Here is a 20,016-nt window from a genome sequence, read left to right on the forward strand (position 1 = left end):
GAAATTGTCACCAAAGCTGTGCATGTGTGTGAGTGTGAGTGTGTCTGTAGGGGGGAGGGGACATGTGTGTCCATATTCTTGGCGTGCATCGCTCGGTGAGGGTCCAGAACCCTGCCCTCCGTGCTCTCTGCCTGTGTGGGAGGACCCGCATCCGCTCTGGGTCATGCTGCCTCCGCAACAGCCTGGGCCACGGGTGGGCATTTGCCGCGTGGCCGGCACGCTGTCAGAGGATGGACGTTCTGTTTCTTCTCCTCTTCGGCTGGGGATGAGAAGCCCGTCTCCTCCTGTCCAAATGTGCGTCCACGGGCCCCACCCAGCCCAGCTGTTTGTCCATCACCAGATCAGGTCCTCACCGTGAGGACGGGAAGTGCTCCCCACATCCGCCTCCGCCACCGGCCCGGTGACTTGTGGTCACTGAGCCCAGTAGCCGGAGAGAGAGAGTTTTTAAAAGACTCAGAGAAAAAAAAAAAAAAAAAAAAAGACTCAGAGACATGTAATTAAAATCTCAGTGTTGGGTTTTGAGGACGGCGCTGGGCGGCTCCCACCCCTGCTTTCCGGAAACACAGATTTGTGGTGTTTGAAAGTGACAAGAGGCTAAAGTAAGACGGTACTAAATATACTGTCCTGGGCACTTCCGGGCAGCTGGGGAGATGTGGGATTGACTCGCCACCCACAGCCTCCTGCCCAGACAGTCCAGCCTCGCCACCAGGCCGCCCTGGCTCCCCCTCCAGCCTGTGCTTCACCTGCCCCTCCACACATACCTTCTTCCCCACCCCAAACCACACTGCGCCCCTGCTGCCCAGAGCCCTGAACCCCAGCGGCCAGAGGCACAGCCCACGCTCCTGGGCCAGAATTCCAGCCCTCCGCAGTCAGGCCACAGCCACTCAGGGCCCGTCCCCCACACTGCTGCTCTGTGGATGCCCCAGCACCCCACACCAGTGCCTCTGGGGTCCCCTCTGCCTAGGATGCCTTCCCTGCCACCTTCTCCACCCGACAAGACTCTGTCCCATCCTTCAAGGCCAGTTCAGATGTCCCCTCCTCCGGGAAGCCTGCTCAGATCCCACCACACCATGGGACTGTCTAGCTTCCCCAGGCCCTGACCAGGTCTCTCCAGGAGCTGTCACTCCTACCTTGCTACTCCTTGTTCCTTTCTGAGTCTCCCTCCGGCACTCCTTCTTCCTTCCCCTTGTCCCCAAACGGGGCCTGCCATCATCTCACCCTTTGCTGTGTTTTATGGCTGTTGTTTCCCCTGCTGGCACAATCTGTTCCTCAGCCCTAGGCCTTTGCTCAGGCTGGCCCCTTTCTTGTGGAGTGTCCTCCTCTCTCGACATATCCGCTCTCACCCCTCAAGGCCCAGCCCGTGTCAGCTGCAAAGGCTCCCCCTCCCCAGGCTTCCATGCATGTACATCGGCAGATTCTGGACAGCCCCTGGCTCAGAAATGTACTCAGTTATGTCTGCACCCTTACGTGGCCCTTTTCTGCCTTGGCTCTGATGTCCGTCTTCCCAGAGGAGGGACCTGACCTCTACTTCACCCTCGGGTCCCAGCGCCAGCAGGGAATGGGAATGGCAGGCCGGGTTTGGGGCTCAGGGGCCAGAAGTGAAGGCTGCTCTCGTTGAGCTGGTGTATGCTGGGTCCTATGCAGACGCCTCACCATGTAGCCCCACTGAGCCTTCTCAGCACCCAGCGGGCGGAGCCTGGGAGCAAGCCCCTTTGCAGAGGAGGGGGCCGTCACCACCCAGGCTGCCTCGGCCCCCAGCTCCCACCCAACTCCGCCCACCCCCAGCCCGAGCCCAGAACACGAGTGACCGCCGGTCCCGCTCTGTCTTGCAGTGGAGCGTGACCGTACCCTGGGCCACCAGGAGCCCCACTGGAAGGAGTTCCGCTTTGACCTGACCCAGATCCCAGAGGGGGAGATGGTCACAGCTGCTGAGTTCCGGATTTACAAGATGGCCAGTACCCACCTGCTCAACGGGACCCTGCACGTCAGCATGTTCGAGGTGGTCAGAGAGCAGTCCAACAGGTGCCCGCCCCACGCCCTGCCTCCCGGTCGAGCTTCTGTCGGTGTATCGGGCCCAGCCCCGGAGGGGACATGTCCCAGAGGACAGAAGGGGAGCTCCCTGGAGAGCACACCCCCAGACTCAGAAAGATACTTGACCCCAGGCCTCGTGTCACTGTGGGGAGTGACCCAGAACCAGTCCTGCTGCAAGTCCGTGCCCCGCTGTCCTGGGGCAGGACCTTGGGCAGGTCACTGAGCTCCTGAGCCTCAGTTTCCACATCGCTGCGTGGGTGCAGTAACACCTTTGTGGGGTAGATGCAGTGAGATGAGGAGAGTGAGGCACCCGGCCCGAGGGTGGGCAGGCGCCCACTCGTGGTCCACAGGAGGGCCCTAGAAACACAGAGGCAGCTGTGCCAGCCCTCGGTTAATTGTTCTTTCGTGTCCACAGGGAGTCTGACTTGTTCTTTTTGGATCTTCAGACGCTCCAAGCTGGGGACGAGGGCTGGCTGGTGTTGGACGTGACAGCAGCCAGTGACCGCTGGTTGTTGAGCCGGAACAAGGACCTGGGGCTCCGCCTCTATGTGGAAACGGACGATGGTGAGGCCCAGGGTTGGGCGGCAGACCTTCTCCCCGGGGGCTCCTCTGGCGCTGCTGGCAGCCGAGAGGGCTGCAGCCCCCTCCCTGGGCCCTGGAGGCCTGGCCTTTCTCAGCCCTGCGCCTGGGGTGACGATCCCTGCCCCGCCATGGGGGTCAGTGGGGTGCAGGGGCCAGGTTCCCGCAGCAGGGGCCCCCTACCCCAGTGCTCTCCCTCCTCTCCTTGTGCGGAACCCACGCTTGAGCTGCTAAGAGAGAGTCTGTGTTTTCCCTCTCCAGGAGCAACCGTGTAGGGTGGGAGGTCCCCTACTGGGCAGGGCAGGAGGGGAAGCGGTTATACCCTCAGACTTGATCAGAGAGGCCTGGGCTTGAATCCCAGCCCTGCAGCGCTCTCACTCGGTGACCTTGCAGGATACTTACCTGCTAAGCCTCCGTTTCCTCATCTGTAGAATGAGGATCACGCCTTCATTCGTTCCATAGGTATCTGGGGAAGAGCCTCCGTTATGGCAGGAAGTGGGATGGAGAGGCCGAAGGTGGGCACAAGATTGGCGTATCTGAGCTGCAGGAAGTGGCGGCCGTGGCTGGAGCGGGGGGGAGGGCCAGGGCAGATGGGAGAGGAGACTGAGAGCTGGCAAGGCGCATTCTTTTTTTTTAAGATTATATTTATTTTTTAACGTTTATTTATTTTCGAGAGAGAGAGCGTGAGCCAGGGAGGGGCACAGGGGGACAGAGGATCCAAAGCAGGCTCTGCACTGATGACAGAGAGCTGATGTGGGGCTCAGACTCATGAACTGAGAGATCATGACCTGAGCCAGAGTCGGACGCTTAACCAACTGAACCAGCCAGGGCCCCAAGATTTTATTTTTAAGTAATGTCTGCACCCAACGTGGGGCTCCAACTCACAACCCTGAGGTTAAGCGTCGCATGCTTTACCAACTGAGCCTGCCAGGCGCTCCGGGCCCTCTGTGGGTAAACCAGGGCCTGGTGTTGGAGCGTGGCGGGTAGCTCACTGTATTTCATAGCAGTGGAGGATGGCAGGATCTGAAAAGAGCCCTCTGAAAACAACCCCCCCTGCCCCCCTAAGGAGGACATCACTCCACCCCTCAGTGTGACAACGCTTAGCGACCTGCTTCCCAAAGTACAGTCGGGACGGGGTGGGGGAAGTAAGTTCACAGAGGAGAAAGCTGAGCGTGCTGCCTTGTCAGGTGATCAGGGTTCACGTGAATGTCACGTACCTCCCGTGTCCCCTTGACATGAAGGGATGGGAAGGGCCCTCCATCTCGTGGTCTTCCCCCCAAAACCCACACCCCGTCTAACCGTGAGAAAAACCCAGACAAACGGAAACGGAAGGACGTACTGCAGAGTGCCCTTCAGGTCCTTCTGCAAACCGTCATAATTACAAAGCAAGTCTGAGCTCGTGTGAGAGCGCAGAGGTGCCTGAGCAGTTGTAGCAGCTGACGGCCATGTGGGATCCGGGCGGGGACCCTGGAAGAGAGAGAGGACATGGGGAAGACCGGCGAGATCCGAATATATATCATGTTAATTTATCATATTGGTTCATCAGTTGTGACAAAGCCACGGCCCTAACGTAAATGGTAACATTTCCCAGGGGAAACCGGCTCTGGGTATCCGGGGACTCTGGGCTGTCGGTGCAGTTTTTCTGTAAATCTCAACTAGGATAAAATAAAACCTTTCTCTGTATGTATCCAGAACGGCCCGCCCCTGACATGAGCAAGGAGGGTGGTGTGTGGGGGACAAGAGTGCCGTCACAGAGGCTCAGGAGCCACCCAGCGTGCAGGTGGAGTGGGGAGGAGCTTGTTGGTAGCGGCAGAAATGGAGAAAAGTGGGCAGCGGAGGTATCATGGAAAATGTGGAGTGAGCCAGGGGCCCATTTTTAATAGATTTGTGTCTGAGTAAAAGAAGAGGAGGGGGCAGGTCTGAGGCAGCAACCCCAGAGCACTTTCTTTGGCGGTGAGGTCATTGGGAGCCCTGGTAGACGTCCAGATGGCCGGTCATCCAGGACAGGTGAGCACAGGGGCGAGCAGCGCAGGTGTGGGAAGCGCAGCCGTCTGCGTGGCCTGAGGGCCAGGGGACTGGAGCAGGTCACCCAGGAAGGGTGTGGTGACAGAGAAGGAAGGGGACCACCCAGAGTTGGGGGTGTCCAACAGGGAGAGGTGTGCCCGGAAGGGGCTCCACGAAGGACCTCCCTTGCCCCCGGGGCTTTGGGCTGGACACGGGCGGCCTTGCCGCCAACCCCGAGGACTCAGGGTCGTGTCTTCCCCTCAGGAACGCCGCTGCCTCCGCAGCGGGGGACACAGGGTCCGGAATCCCCTTGCGGGAGGGGCCCCTCACTGTGGGCAGGGGCGCTGGGGCCACCTGGTGTGAGCGTCACCGCCCCACGCGCCCTCCCTGCTCTGTGACGCGGTGGTGGCGGCCGGCGTTGGCCTGTTCCCCGCCGGTCTCAGTCCGGGGCCCGGAGCCAGAGCGCACGATGACCGTCCTCCAGAGGCACACGCGTGGGCGCTCAGGCACCGCGTCCCCGCCAACCGCTGGGGGCCCACGCTGGCCGAGGCCGAGGGCGGTGTGCGTGGCCTGGCCACCAGTGCTTGTGCCCGCGCCAAATTCTACGCGGATCCCGTGGAGGCCGTCAAAGACATCGCGGACAGGGCCAAGATCATGGTCAGCGGCTTCGGGCTCTGCGTGATTCCAGAGAACCTGATTCAGGCGCTGCTCCGCACGCGCGTCAAAGACTTGACCGTGGTCAGCAGCAACGTGGGCGTGGACGGCTTTGGGCCGGGCCTGTTACTGGAGGCCAAGCAGATCGCCCGCCTCATCTGCTCCTACGTGGGGGAGAACACGCTGGGCGAGCGCCGGTACCTGGCGGGCGAGCTGGAGCTGGAGCTGACGCCCCAGGGCACCCTGGCCGAGCACATCCGCGCTGGGGGCGCCTGGGTGCCCGCCTTCTACACTCCCATGGCCTACAGGACCCTGGTTCAGGAGGGAGGCGCCCCCATCAGGTCCGCGCCCGACGGCCACATCGCCACCATGAGCCAGCCCCGAGAGGTGAGGGAGTTCCACGGGCACCACTATCTTCTGGAGCAAGCCATCACCGCCGATTTTGCTTTGGTGAAGGGGTGGAAGGCCGACCGCGCCGGGAACGTCATCTTCAGAAAAAGCGCCAGGAATTTCAACGTGCCCATGTGCAAAGCTGCGGAAACCTCCGTGGTGGAGGTGGAAGAAACCGTGGATGTGGGGACCTTTGCCCCCGAAGACATCCACGTTCCTAACATTTATGTCGACCGCGTGATTCAGGGAGAAAAACACGAGAAAAGAATTGAGCATCTAGCCCTCAGGAAGGAGCACGATGAAAAAGCCGAGTCTGCAGATGACCCCGGGGCCCGAATTGTCAAGCGGGCAGCTCTTGAATTTGAGGAAGGCATGTATGCCAATCTGGGCATAGGAATCCCGCTCCTGGCCAGCAACTACATCAGCCCGGACATGACTGTTCATCTTCACAGTGAACATGGCATCCTGGGCTTGGGGCCGTTCCCACCCAAAGATGAGTGGATGCAGATCTCATCAACGCGGGCAAGCAGACGATGAGCATTTTCCCCGGGGGCTGTTTCTTCTCCAGCGGTGACTCATTCGCCATGATTCGAGGGGGGCACCTCGACCTCACCATGCTGGGAGCCATGCAGGTCTCTAAATACCGTGACCTCGCTAACTGGATGATACCCGGGAAGAAGGTGAAAGGCATGGGGGGGGGGTGGGTGGGCATGGACTTGGTGTCCAGTCCCAAGACCAGAGTGGTGGTCACCATGGCGCACTGCACCAAGGCCAACGAACCCAAAATCTCGGAGAAGCGTACCATGCCGCTGACCGGGAAGCGCTGTGTGGACCGGATCATCACTGACAAGGCCGTGTTCGACGTGCACAAGAAGAAACACCTGACGCTGATCGAGCTCTGGGGCGGGCTGACCGTGGACGATGTCACAGAGCACGGGCAGCCCTTCGCCGTGTCACCGAACCTCAGACCCATGCAGCAGGTGGCCGCCTGACCCGGGGAAGGAAGCCCTGGTCAGAGGGTGTGTTTCATTTTCACCACTGCCTCTCACCCAGAAGGGGTGTCATCACGCCTGTCCGTTCGTCTGACCGGTTCTCCTGGCGTCTCAGACTTGGCTACCGCCAGACAGACTATTCTCTCATTAGGAATATGGCTTTAATTAAAAACAAAAGGAGATCATTGGTGTTTCTCTTGCATGTTCTGTGAGTCCTGAGTTAGGTCTGGTTCCGTCGTCGGGCACTCGGACGCCCTCCTCACTGTGATGTTTACGTTAAATTCCTGCAGCTCTGATGATCCCACAGGAAGGCTTTCACCGAGGAGCCTTCTCTCGGGAACGAGCCACGAAATGTGAGGGGAAGGGATGAGGGAGGAGTAACCACCCCCGTATCCCCAAGGCTCCTTCCAGTGTCAGCCCCTGCAGCTGACCCCCCTCCCGTCCCAGCAGGATCGTTCCTGAGCGGTGCCTCTAACGTGTCCGGTGCATTTGTTTGTGGGAGGTGATGTCATAGATCAAAGTTTAGTCTCTGGACTGATTAGTTCAACCAACTTGGCCCGGGGCCCCAGGTCTAGAGCCCGGCTGTTTAAGGGCTGACCTTTGCCAGCTGAGCAGGACTGGGATGGTTTCACAGTGAATCAGACACCCGCTAATGGAACAGACACGTAGCATCGTGTATGTGTATGTCTGTATCCTGTATGAGAAGTGCACGGGTGTTTCCATACGTACGTGCGTACATGTGCCTGTGCGTGTGTGTGTGTGTCAGGGTGGCAACACTGAGGTGATGTACAGGAAGTAGAGCAGTTGGCACTGTGTTTTAAGGAGCATAAAAGTCAGTAATCACCTCCTGTCGTTTAGTTTAAGAAAATACCGTGGGAGGGGCTCTTAGGTGGCTGAGTTGGTTGAGCATCCGACTCCTGCTCCGGTCATGATCTCAGTTTCCATTTGTAAGTTCGAGCCCCACGACGGGCTCGCTGCTGTCCAGCACAGAGCCCACTGCAGAGCCTCTGTTCCCCTCTCTCCCCACCCCTCCCCCACTCACGTTTCCCCTCCCGCCTCTCTCTCTCTCTCTCTCTCTCTCTGAAAAATAGAAACATTCAAACAAAGAAAAAGGAAAATTCCACAGGAAATGAGAATGAAGAGATCTACCCCTTTCTCGTCTTTTAATGAAAGCCGGGAAATAACCTAAATGTCTAAAGTTAAGCTAATCTCTAAATATTATGGTACATTTTCTCAAAGGAATTTTATGCATTTGAAACGTTCATAGTGGAGACATTTTAACAGCAGTGAACATGTTTATGTGAAAAAGTTGGAAAACATAACAGACTTCTTTGTTAAGATGACCATTGTGTAAAAGTTCAGGTGACATGAAAATATTCCAGAAAGATGAAAATGATGTGTTGGGGTGGGCAGAGGTTTCTGAGTGATATTTCTTCCCCAGAGGTTACCTTACAGTTGCCCTTGTGTTACTTTGACAGTTAAGAAATCAAGAGGTCATTTGGAAATACAAAGAGGTACAGGAAGTTGGTTTCATTGGTGGAGTCGACATTTCCAGGGATCGTGAGTGTGTTTCTCAGGGCATCCTCATCTCTAAGCAGCTGTGGGGTCAAATCCCATTTTCAGGGGTGTCCCTCTTCCAAGCCGGAGGTCCCCATCATGTCTCGCCCACACAGCCTTTTCTCTTTTTTAACCCACAAACCCGGGAGTAAGACCTTCAGTGGGTAAGAACTTGGGATCTGACTGAACCGCGGCTCCAGGACTTTGGCCAGATGTCTCTGCCCCACTGAACCCGGGGTCTCGTTTGTGGATGTCAGGGGACAGTTAGCGCCCTGCTCTTGGCAGTACTGGGCAGAGCAAGCCCTGGGTACATCCTGGTGGCTGCTCCAATCTGCTGGGTCATAAATCCATCCACACCCCCAGAACGTATGGGGTGGAAGGGAGAACTCGGGCCTCGGAGCACTCAGATGGACATGGGAACCGTGGTTCTGCGAGCCCCCGGCAGAGTGGCTGTGACGTTTCTCAACGAAGCATGAGGTCCAGGGGGACTGTGGAGACACATAAGGTCACGCGTGTGAACTAACTCGAAACCTATAAAGTGTTTCACAGATGGCATTCTTCACCGTTATCACGAGTAATGACCCTGTGTTCGCGAGGCCCCCCTCCCTCCATCTCCCTCGGACTTGGGACTCCTGTTTCCAGAGGAGCAAACTGAGGCCCTCTGCCTCCACGCTCCTGGGCCCGAGCAGGCCCTGGCAGGAGGGTCCCCGCTGTCCCATGTGCACGGCCCCTGCCCGTGAGTGATCGCCCTCTCTCCTCTCTCCGTCTCAGGGCACAGCGTGGATCCTGGCCTGGCTGGCCTGCTGGGGCAACGGGCGCCGGGCTCCAAACAGCCTTTCCTGGTCACTTTTTTCAGGGCGAGCCCTGGTCCCGTCCGAGCCCCTCGGGCAGCAAGGCCCCTGAAGAGGAGGCCGCCCAAGAAAACCAACGAGCTGCCACACCCGAACAAACTCCCAGGGATCTTTGGTGAGGGGACTGGGGCGGGGCCCGGGAGCCACCTGGAGGGGACAGAACCCTCTGGGTCCTCAGTAGGTTCAGGCCGGGGGTCACCTCCCAGCACTGTCCTGTGGACCAGCCTCTGCCCTCTCCGTCCCTGCCACCCAGAAGTGCTTTCTCTGCCCTCCCCTGGCTCCCAGGGCTTTTTCCAGAAGTCTCCATCAGAATCAGGTGCCCCATCCTCCGGGCAGCACAGCCCCTGGGGACCCTGCAGGATGCACAACTGTTTATGCGGAGGTCTCCCCCGCAGACTGAGCCCCTCAGGATCAGGAGTGGGCCTGCCCTCCCCTCCTGCCCTCCTCTCCTCCACGGGGAGTCTGCCCTTTGGCTTCCGTGAGCCACTCGATCCTGTGGAATGGGGGCGGCTGGAGAGGTGGGATGAGGTCAGTACAGAAAAGGAGCCACTGATGGCCCCGGGTCCCCTGGGCTGTTTACTGAAGCATCGGGAGGGCCCACAGGTTGGAACTCAGGGGAGGCTGGGGTGAGTGCAGGGTTCCTCTGTAGCTATCGGACCCACCTGGAGCCATCGAAGTTTCTCGAGCTGGGTCATGACACCAGCAGAGCTGCAGGATGGGCTTAACGAGATCAAATGCGTCTGTTTCACTGCATTCATTTATCCCCCAAGTGTGCCCGGTGGGGTGTCCCCCGCCCTGGGAGCTTCCTGTGGAAGCTGCCCAGAGCAGGAACCCCAGAACAGACCTGGCTTCTGTCCCTGCAGATGACGTTCACGGCACCGACGGCCGGCAGGTTTGCCGGCGGCACGAACTCTACGTCAGCTTCCAGGACCTCGGCTGGCTGGTAATTTCTGACTCTCCTCCTTCTTACATGACGGTCCCCACCTGGAGATGATGGGTGTATCTTCAGGGGCAGCTAGAATTATGGGTGACTTTAATTTTCTCATGCATTAGGTTCTTCAGTGTTTTCTGAAGGGAATATGTCTTTCTTTTATAGTGAGAAGGTGCTTTTTGGTGAAAACCATGGAAATGGGGATAGTCTGAATCCTCAGCCAGAACATGTCAGGGCTGCAACAGGGAAACCGAGGCTGGGAGGGCAGTGCGTGTGCACGTCTGCTGGGACAGCAGCTCTAGAAGATGCAGGCAGTGGGGCGGGTGGGGAGGATGATGCCCAGTGCACGTGAAGGGGACAGAGCTGTGCCCAGCCCTGCCTGCGGAGGGTCTCCCAGTGGACGACAGGCCTCTTGGGGGAGCCTGCCTGCAGGGACCCTAGGCTTGGCTGATGGGGCTGGGGCTGCAGGTGGGTAAGGGGCAGCCCTGAGTCGTCTTGTGCCGTGTGCTGGATTCAGGGGCTCAGTGTGTGTGTGGGGGCATCTGGATGGCACTCACTTTCTTCTCTTTCCCCCGCCCAGGATTGGGTCATTGCTCCCCAAGGGTACTCGGCCTATTACTGTGAGGGGGAGTGCTCCTTCCCGCTGGACTCGTGCATGAACGCCACCAACCACGCCATCCTGCAGTCCCTGGTCAGTACCGCATCCATCCTGTCCCCACCCACGGGGAGAGGGCTCGTGCAGCCAGGTGGATGGAAGCGTCTGCTCGGGTCTCAGGGAGCTCTCCCCACCCTTCACTGTAGGCACACGCAGTTAACTTCCCATGTCTGTACAGGAACTGGTCCCTATGTGGCCACGTTCACATGTAGACCCCTAGGCATATAAATCCACACACACCCGACTTACCCTGACTGCTTGTGCACACCCAGATTCGTGCCCTGCACATGCATGTGTAAGGCATTCACGTACATATGTGGGCACCCAGATTTACAAGACATGCTTGCTTCTGGTCACACATCACACCACAACACACACATAACATGTGCATCCCACCTGTGTACCTGTGTGCTCTAAACACACATCAGCGTGTCCCCTGGCACCCTCGGCCTCCCGTCACACAGATGCCTGTGGGGTGAGTGACAGGCACGTGCATTCAGCCACCTGCTGCACGGTGTATGAGGAGAGCGTTACAGGTGTGGCCTGGGTGACGGGCTGGGCTTTGCCCCCCCCTTCTGTTCACCTCCCCATTGTCTTTTTCCTGGTCCCTTAGTTCTTTGTGTCTCCCACAGGAAGTAAATGCTTTTGATGCTGTCTGGGGTACCTTTAAATGCCGAATAATAGCTTCTGTGAGGAGCATTGTTGCTGCTGTTTATTGCTAAGTGTTTTAAAAGTTTGTTGATAATAGGATTGAGATTTCTTTCTAGAACGTTTACCTAGAAGCCTACTTCCTGGTGTCCCTGCCCCTATGTTAATCTAGTAAGAGGTTAAGTGATGCCCCTGAGTGAGAGTAAACATCACTAACAGCAGCTTTGACCCTGTGGTCACACTGCCTTTCTCACATCAAGTGGGAGTTGCTGCCATCAGGGACTGCTTTCCTGGGAAAAGCTTGGTCGTGATGAGACACACATGGTTCTCCTGGCCCACAAGGGTGTGCAGCTCCCAAGTCAGGATAGCTGGGTGGGCTTGGGCTGCAGGGAGGCATGGGGTGCTGGGAAGGTGAGGTCAGAGGTGGGCCCGGGAGGGAAGCGGGACCTGCAGGTCTGAGGAGGGGCCGGGCTGAAGCTCTGGATGTCAGAGTGGCATGGGGCCGTCCCTCCAGTCCTGAGAACAGGTGAGCTTCTCTGGGGAGACGGCAGATGCAGTAGCGGAGGTGAGGACTGCCCTCCTCCATGGGGAGGCTGGGCAGTGATGGGGGACTTGGGGTGTCGTGAAGGCAAGAGAAGGAAGCATTTCCCTCTAGGCTCATCCTCTTAGCCCTTCTCCACACAGCAGCTGGGGATCCCACTAAAGCACAACCTAGTACCTCGTTCTCAGTTGAGAAACTTGGTCTCGCTTCCTACCGTTCCCAGGAGGAAGGTTGAGCCCTTGGCCTGGGACGCAGGACCCCTCGTGAGCCACCCTGCCGACCTCGCCAGTGTCCCCACATGTTCTAGTACCCTCATCTCCCTGCATAGGCTGTTTCTCACCTTCCTGCCTTTGCACCTGCTGTGCCCTCCACTTGGAGGGCCTCCTCCCCTGCCCTGGGCCCAGCCACCCCCTGCTCCCCTTGCATGCCTCATGTCTGTGGCCCTTCCCTGCCAGGGGTCGTCACCACGCTCATGCTCCCAGTGCTGAAGGCCTGCTTTGTTGTGCCGCTCCGGTGGGTCCTGGTTGTCTGCTGGAATATTCCCCGCCTCCCTTTCCCTCCCCACTGAGTCTGTGAAAGCAGGGACTATGTCTGGGACATTTCTGTGCCCCATGCTGGCAGAGCTGGCACAAGGCACATGTCCTAGATACATTTGTGTTGGAAATGAGAAAAGTACCATTCTACCCATTTGGCAGAGGAGAAAACGAGGCCCACAGATGCGCGATTTGTACCCAAAGATGCACAGCCAGTAAGTGACAGACCCTTGGATTTGGTCTCCCGGTGGCTCAAAAACGAGCTGGGTGGAATGGCACATTAGCTTCCCCAAGTCATCCTGTTTGGTGCCAGATGGAATAAAAGACCTTCTTTCTGTCACTCATCTGACAAAGCTCTCATCTGGGGCGTGGGGGAGGTCTCAGAAAGGCCGTACCCCCGCGGTGCCCAACTTCTCTCCAGCACCCCGACTCGGGCAAGACCCTCCCCTGTTCCCAGTCATTCAGAGCCCATGGCTGGACAGGCAGGCAGTGTCGCCTAGTTTTTCACGTGGGCCCATGAAGGCCAAACCGGGCCACCGCATTTGGAGGTGGGGAAGTTGGGAGCAGTGGCACCCAGGTCCTGTCTGGCTGGACATCCCCACAGCGGCCTCGGCCTCCCCCTGGGCCCCTGAGAGGCTGTTGGGCCCTGAGCCAGCTGGTGTCCTCCCGGCAGGCTGGCTCAGAGCTGGGCACAGGGGAGTGGGGGCCAGACAGATTCTCCCACCAGACAGCTTCATCTGGGTCCTGCTCGGCTGCGTCCGAGAGGGTGGGGGGCCCTGGGCTGCACGACACAGGGATGGAGCAGGTGTCCTCTTCTCTCCTGCCTCCCCACAGCCTCGGGCCGCCTTCGGGCCTGCAAGTGGGGGGCCCTGACCCGGAGTTCCGTGTAAACTGCGGCTCGTCCTGCCAGGGCTTGGGAGAAATATTTTTAGGAAGCTGAAAATGGGCCGTTCCTCAGGCAGGCTCTCTCCTGGCAGTAAGGCTGTTCAGAGGGCAGCAGGTCAGCACACCCCGTCCAAGTTCCGCCACACCTGAGAGCCATGCGACTCTGGGCACCACGCGGGGCCTCCGTGCCCTCCGTCTCGGTCGGCCCAGAACAGTAGTTGCCTTAGAAGTTGTTATCGGGGGGGGCGCCTGGGTGGCGCAGTCGGTTAAGCGTCCGACTTCAGCCAGGTCACGATCTCGCGGTCCGTGAGTTCGAGCCCCGCGTCAGGCTCTGGGCTGATGGCTCGGAGCCTGGAGCCTGTTTCCGATTCTGTGTCTCCCTCTCTCTCTGCCCCTCCCCCGTTCATGCTCTGTCTCTCTCTGTCCCAAAAATAAAATAAAAAACGTTGAAAAAAAAAAATTTAAAAAAAAAAAAAAAAAAAAAAGAAGTTGTTATTAGGGGTGGCAAGTGCCTTGAGGAGTAACAGCACTGAACACGAGGATGGACCTAGGATTCTAGGTCTCTCCTGTTCTGTGATCGTTCACTGGCTCACAGCTGGGAGGGGAGACAGATGGCAAACAGCTAATGGGGACAAGCTATGATCAGGGACGTTACAGGAGCACATGGGAGGAGCGGAGGGGACCCCAGAGGGGTGGTGCGGCAGAGGGACTGGGCACCGGGCACGCCATGTGCTGGAGACCAGTGAGCGGGTCGTGGCCTCTGAGGGGAGTGAATGTGGAAGGAGGGAGCCAGCTGGTGCGGGGAAGGGGTGAAGGGGGACGGGGTGGGGAACATGTACAGGTTAGCGCCAGCCCGGGCTGCAGAGGATGGAGCCGGGGAGGGTGAGCAGCTGGAGACTCCGGGGTCGGTGGGACCTGGGAGTCGTGGGAGAAGGCCGCAGTACTCACACCTGACTGCCGTCCCTCCCCTGGCCAGGTGCACCTGATGAAGCCGGACGCGGTCCCCAAGGCGTGCTGCGCCCCCACCAAGCTGAGCGCCACCTCTGTGCTCTACTATGACAGCAGCAACAATGTCATCCTGCGCAAGCACCGCAACATGGTGGTCAGGGCCTGTGGCTGCCACTGAGGCCCGGCCCCGCCGCTGCAGAGCCTCCCGCCTGGATCAGGCCCCTCTCCAGATGCAGGAAACTCTCAGACCCAGCCTGACCTCGGGGGGGGGGGGGGGGGGGGGATGGAGGGGTGGGCCCCCAGAGATCAACATATCTATGCCCTTCTTTTCTTCCTGCCAGGGCTGGATCTTCTCCAGGCCTCTCTGCCCCTTCCCTGCCTGATGTTTGTGAAAATCTTTTGGCCTCCAGGCCTGGTGGTCTGAGTCACTGAGCAGGTTCTCTCCCAGCCTCCTCCCTGAGAAGCACGTGCTGACCAGCATTTTGGGGTTGACACAAAAGTCCTATCTGAGGACCTATCCGTGTCCATTGCTGGTCCAGGCTTGTGGTGATTTGGGGTGAACCGAGGGGCACCTAGAACCCAAAATGGCTACCTCGGGCTCTTTACTATCCATTACAGGGCTTGGATGTGTGTAGACAGTCTAGTCTACCTCCGGTTGCCTGCCCCTCCCAGGTATTTCTGGGCACTTTTGTTAGAGTGTGGACTTGCCCTCATTGCTGTGTAGTTGTGGATCTGAATCATCAAACTGCTAGCCACAGGTAGGCACGTGTGCCAACTCAAGAGCTGAATGAACCACATGACGTAGGGCTCAGGCCAATGGCATTTGTCTCTCCCGATCTTACTGCGTTGATCTGCCTCTGCTATCCGGGGAAGAGCTGCGGTGTGTGGATTTTGGCCTTTGTAGAAACAAAAAACTGGGGAGGTTTCATTCACCTATCTATCTGTCACCATGCTGAGCTCAGCTCCATGGAAAAGTTCTCTTTTTATTGAGCCTAGCATGGTAGAGAAATTGGGTGGCTCAGGATGACGATGCTGAGAACAGATGACATGACTACCCTTTCCCTTTGGCATGGCAAACATCAATAATCAATCTTGATTTTTTTTGCTTCCAAATCTGGATAGAACTTCAAAATGATTGGTATTAGAACTCCACTGTTTGCCATCTTCTGCCATAAGGAGCAATCCATTTCACCCACTGCAGTGCATCTGGGACACTGGGCAGCCTGGGGCCAGGTGTGGGGCAAGGGCAGGGTTTTCTCAGCACCTGCTTATGTCCAGTTGTCAAAATCAGGCTGGTCACCATAATCTGCATCACCCTGTGTGCACAGGAGTGCTGTCCTGTCTCTCTAGGCCTGTGGACAAAAGAAAAGGTCCCTGTCCCACGGGAGTGACAGGCAGTAATTAGGCTGACCTGGGTGAAGGTTCCCGGAAACCACTGTTCTCCTTGGAGCAGCCGCCACAGGCAGCTGGAGTGTTTATTTGATTTCTGACTTGCTAAGCCTGTAATTTACCTGCTGGAGCAGACAGAGTCCAGCTGCCCGAGCCCTGAAATACTGTCATTAAAAGCAGATCCTGGGCCCGCCCAACCCACAGGCACAGCCCAGCCGAGGCGGAACCACCCCTGTGCCCAAAGACGCGCATCTCTGCCATCAGTCTGCACCTGAGGAGGGGCCCGGGACATCAGGCCTGGCAGCAGGTGTGGAGGCCAGGGGCCCTGCTGCAGGACAGCAGCCCCTCCACAGGGACCTGGAAGGGACTGTGGAACAAGTACAGAGAAAGAGACTCTGGGATAGAGAGCAGGTCCAGACTGTCTGCAAGGTGGAAAGTTCCCCATCAGTTAAGGATCTAAACTCTGGCCTAGATGTTAAGAGAGCTGACCGGGTAGATGGTTTCCTCCTCTGGGTCTCATTTTCCCATGTGTACATGAAAGCATTCGGCTTTCTGGTCTCCAAAGGGCCTTCTGCTGGAAATCTTGTCTGCCAACCCTTTCTCACACTGAGCCCAGATGCTGCCTCACAACCTTGAATTGGGGGCTCAGGTGGTGGTCACAGATCAGAGCTGGTATAAAATATAGAACTGTTTGCCATTCTAGTCCTTATCTAACACTTCCATCTTCCTAACATCAAAGATGACCTTTTAGGCTAATGTAAGTTTAAAATTAGCCAATTATTTTGACAATTCTTTATTTCACCCTCGCATCTTTTGTGCCCAGCCAATAGCCCAACACAATTAGGGGTACACCAGGAATGTCTGTCAAATCACCCAAAGATTTATAGACAGGGATATATATACCTCACCTGTCAGGCTGGGCACAGCAGGAATGACTGGAGATTGTAATCTTCCTTTTTCATGCACAACTGAAAAACAGGAAGCCTCTGCCTGCCTTCCTGGGTCAGACTTCCAGCAACTTCTGCCATTCAGGCAAATGAGATCAAATGGAGAAAGCCCTGAGCAGTGAAACCATTGTGAATGGACACAAAGCTCCTGCATTTTATGCCCTGTTTATTGCATGATACTGCATGCATTTATCGCATATGTTAGATTTCCAGTTATCCGTTTGCTGAGCCAAGCACAGCAGCTGCAGGGGGTGGCCCAGGCTGGCAGATACACAGCACAGATGCCACCATTTCCCTTTCTCTTGCTCAGGGCATGGCTGGTTTATCTGGTTGCACAGGACCCGAAGGATACATATGGGTGGTTGGTCAGGCCCACTGACAACGAGGAATCAAGGACTGTTGCCAGAAGGGAGGGCATGTGGGAAAAGGCTGAGGACACGTGCAGAGCAGTCTCGGCTTTGGCAGTGCAATGCTGGCCTGGAGGCCAAGTTATTACAACATCTCTGTCCAGGGTTTTCTCAGGTGGGGAGGTAACCTGTCCTGGAAAATTACCAAAGGAACAGAGGCAGCACAGCAAGAGTACAGCATTTTGGAGCCAAATGGATGTGAATCTTGGGTCCTTTTCTATGGTAGGGTAGGATATTGGTTCTTTCCTTCCAAGGCTATTGGAAAGATCAGATATGTACATACACATTTAGGACAATGTCTGCCATAAAAACACTTAGCAACTGGTACCTGTTGACATTACAAAAGGATCTGCTGATCTCTTTCTGTGCTTGTCCAGAATGTGTTCTGCAGGTGATGGTGTACTTATTTCAGAGTTGTGCTTTCTCCTGAAAATCTACACCCTGCAGTCTCTGGAGGGAGGACTTTGTGTTCCCACTTGCTTTCAAGGCCTGAGGAAAGTGCCTGGTTACGGCCAAGGCTGTGAACCTTTTTCCCATGTTCCCAGGGGCAAGGGGATCCCACCAGCCTGCTTAAAGGTACAAAGCACTCAACCCATCTTTTAAAAAACAGGTTTTTCATTTATTACAAAAATAATGCAGTTTTGGAGGACAAATTGGGGAAAAAAATCTGAAATTGTCACAGCTGTATGATTCATAAACACAGTATTTTAGTGAATTTGTTTCTAGGCTTTTTCCTTAGGATACACATGTTTAGAGGTTTACATGTTATAGATAGGTATTTTTACAAAATTGGGATCACACCGTATCATATAAATTGCTTTGAAATATGCTTTTCCCACTTCATTATGTAGTAGAAATTTTCCTGTTAATATTTTTTGAAAACATGGCTTTCTTGGTTTTTAACACCTGCAGCCTACAAGATGTGTTCACAACTAAAAAGTAGGTCCCAAATCCCTTCCTGGAGTGTTGCTGCAGGCTTTTGGGACTGTGACATCACAGCCAGCCACATCCGAGGGCTGATGTGCTGTCAAAGAGGAAACTCTAGCAGCCACGGGACCAACTCTGGGGCCACAACCTGAAGGAGTCAGTGCACTGGCAAAACCCGGCCCTGTTTGAGGTGCTGGGGCTGAGGCAATGCGCATGCAGACCAGGAAGCTACCTCAGACACCCTTGGGTACACTTCCGAAGGACCAGAGCCTTCCCAAGTAACAGGTTTGGTAGTATGCTGTGAGGAGCTGATCAGGTAGCCAGGCCACTGCTCCCCAGGCTCTGGGGCACCTCCTGTCTGGCAGGGAAGAACCCTGTTTCCTTAGGTCTCCCCAAAGGGTCCAGGCCAACTATAGGGACTATGTGTCTCCCTGAGGGCCTTGGGCCCCCTGCCATAGGCCGAGGCTAGAGCCCAATAAACCTCCCAGGACCCCACTTAACTACGGGGAGGCAGGCTGAGCTTCCTATCCTGCTCTACCATGTTCTGGGACTTTGTAGCCATGTCACCCAGGCCTTGGTTTACCTCTGTATAGGGTTCTGCTGCGGATACAGGGATAACACCTGCAGATGGTCCGTAGCACACTGGGAGGGGCACTGGCACCCAGTGGGTGCTACCAAGGAACAAGAGAAAGCAACAAGGTCATCATAGGAGTCAGTCCCCTCTTGGGAGGTGGCTGTGCTATACCCTTTTATACACATCCTTTCCTGGTGGCTGACCTGTGATGGTCATAGTTTGCCCTCAGAGTGGGGGCCTGCGCTTTGAGGGAAGGTCTCTTTTGGGAGCTCTGTAGGGTCAAGGGTAACCATGTGGTACATCCTAGCCACAAGGAAGACAGAAACCCCAAGTAGGAGCTCAGCCAACATCCCTCACAGGAGCTATCCTGGGGTCACCAGGGCCAGGAGGCACCAGGCTCGTCCAGATCTTAACATCAAAAAGCCCAGCCCCATGGATTCTGAATGGTCCTAGCAACCCAACCAGAGAGGTGCCTAGTGGCCACAGGGCTCGTCCCTGCTCAGGCCTTCAGCAGGTGAGGGATGCTTGAAAGCCACCTGGCTGAGCTTGGAGAGAGAAGCTTGAGCTCCAAGCAGTGGCTGCATTAGGAGGACCAGACTGTGAGCTCAGCATGGGGTGGGACCGTTTGTTTAAGCCATCAGCAAACTTTCTGCAAAGGTTCATGTCATAAATATTTTAGGCTTTGGGTCTGTGTTGGTTAGTTTTGTGTGTCAACCTGGCTGGGCCACCACGGCCAGTTTTTGGTCAAACACCAGTCCAGATGCTGCTGTGAAGGTACTTTTCAGATGTGATTAATTTAAAGCAACAGGCTGGAAGTAGAGCAGATTACTCTCCAAAACGTGGGTGGACCTCATCCAATCAGTCGAGGGCCTTTAAGAGAGGAAAGACTGAGCTTGCCAGAGGGAGGAAGAATTCTGCCTCTAGACAGCCCTTCAGACTTGACCTGCAACATCAACTCTTCCCTGGGTCCCAGCCTGCTTGCCTGCCCGGCAGAGTTCTGACTTGCAAGGCCCACGGTCATGGAGCCAAGTCCTTAAAATAAATCTCTATATATACACATGTCTACACACATCCTATTGGTTCTGTTTCTCTGGAGAGTTTTAACATGGGGACCATATAGTATCTGTCACCAACTACTCAGCTCTGTCACTGTGATAAGGAAGCAGCCATAGAGAATATGTAAACAGATGGATGTGGCTGTGTTCCAATAACTTTATTCACAAAAAAGGCAGCAGGTTGGTTAGACCCAGGTAGCTGGGTGACATCCTGTCTCCAGACAAATAAGCACAGTATGTGGCACAAAGAAGGCATTTTGAGTTAAAATATTGTGTGAAAAATTCTGTAGAATGGGAGCACCTGGCTGGCTCAGTCAGTAGAGCATGTGGCTCCTGACCTCTGGGTTGTGAGTTCAAGCCCTATGCTGGGCACAGAGCTTACTTAATATCTGTAGAGTGAATATGAAGAAATAAACACATGAATCGCTGAGAGCTGTAACTATGCTTGCTGCCTACAAGACTAGCCAGCATGAGTTTAGGAGCACAGGCAGCAGAAGACAGGAATTTCTCCACTCTCT

At 56.1% G+C, this 20,016-nt stretch overlaps 2 protein-coding genes across 3 annotated transcripts in view; both read left to right on the forward strand.

Annotated features, from left to right (window-relative positions):
- The window catches only part of BMP8B (bone morphogenetic protein 8b), a 34,522-nt gene extending 14,596 nt beyond the window's left edge, over window positions 1–19,926 (forward strand). The window contains exons 2-7 of one of the 2 annotated variants that reach the window (XM_058717925.1): window positions 1,833–2,022; window positions 2,447–2,595; window positions 8,979–9,173; window positions 9,922–10,001; window positions 10,570–10,680; window positions 14,228–19,926. In XM_058717925.1, coding sequence (XP_058573908.1) covers window positions 1,833–2,022; window positions 2,447–2,595; window positions 8,979–9,173; window positions 9,922–10,001; window positions 10,570–10,680; window positions 14,228–14,377 — 875 coding nt within the window. In that variant the 3' untranslated portion in view covers window positions 14,378–19,926. Of the gene's footprint in view, window positions 1–1,832; window positions 2,023–2,446; window positions 2,596–8,978; window positions 9,174–9,921; window positions 10,002–10,569; window positions 12,951–14,227 lie in introns of those variants that run through there. The other variant, XM_058717923.1, reaches the window with a different exon arrangement.
- OXCT2 (3-oxoacid CoA-transferase 2) lies at window positions 4,597–7,536 on the forward strand. Its single transcript, XM_058715488.1, is given in 3 exon segments — window positions 4,597–4,642; window positions 4,979–6,154; window positions 6,157–7,536. Coding segments are annotated over 3 exon segments (1,716 nt in total). The 3' UTR covers window positions 6,651–7,536.
- Window positions 19,927–20,016: the final 90 nt, after the last annotated feature.

The sequence above is a fragment of the Neofelis nebulosa genome, chromosome 2 (genome assembly GCF_028018385.1).
Source record: "Neofelis nebulosa isolate mNeoNeb1 chromosome 2, mNeoNeb1.pri, whole genome shotgun sequence".
Lineage (NCBI taxonomy): Eukaryota > Metazoa > Chordata > Mammalia > Carnivora > Felidae > Neofelis > Neofelis nebulosa.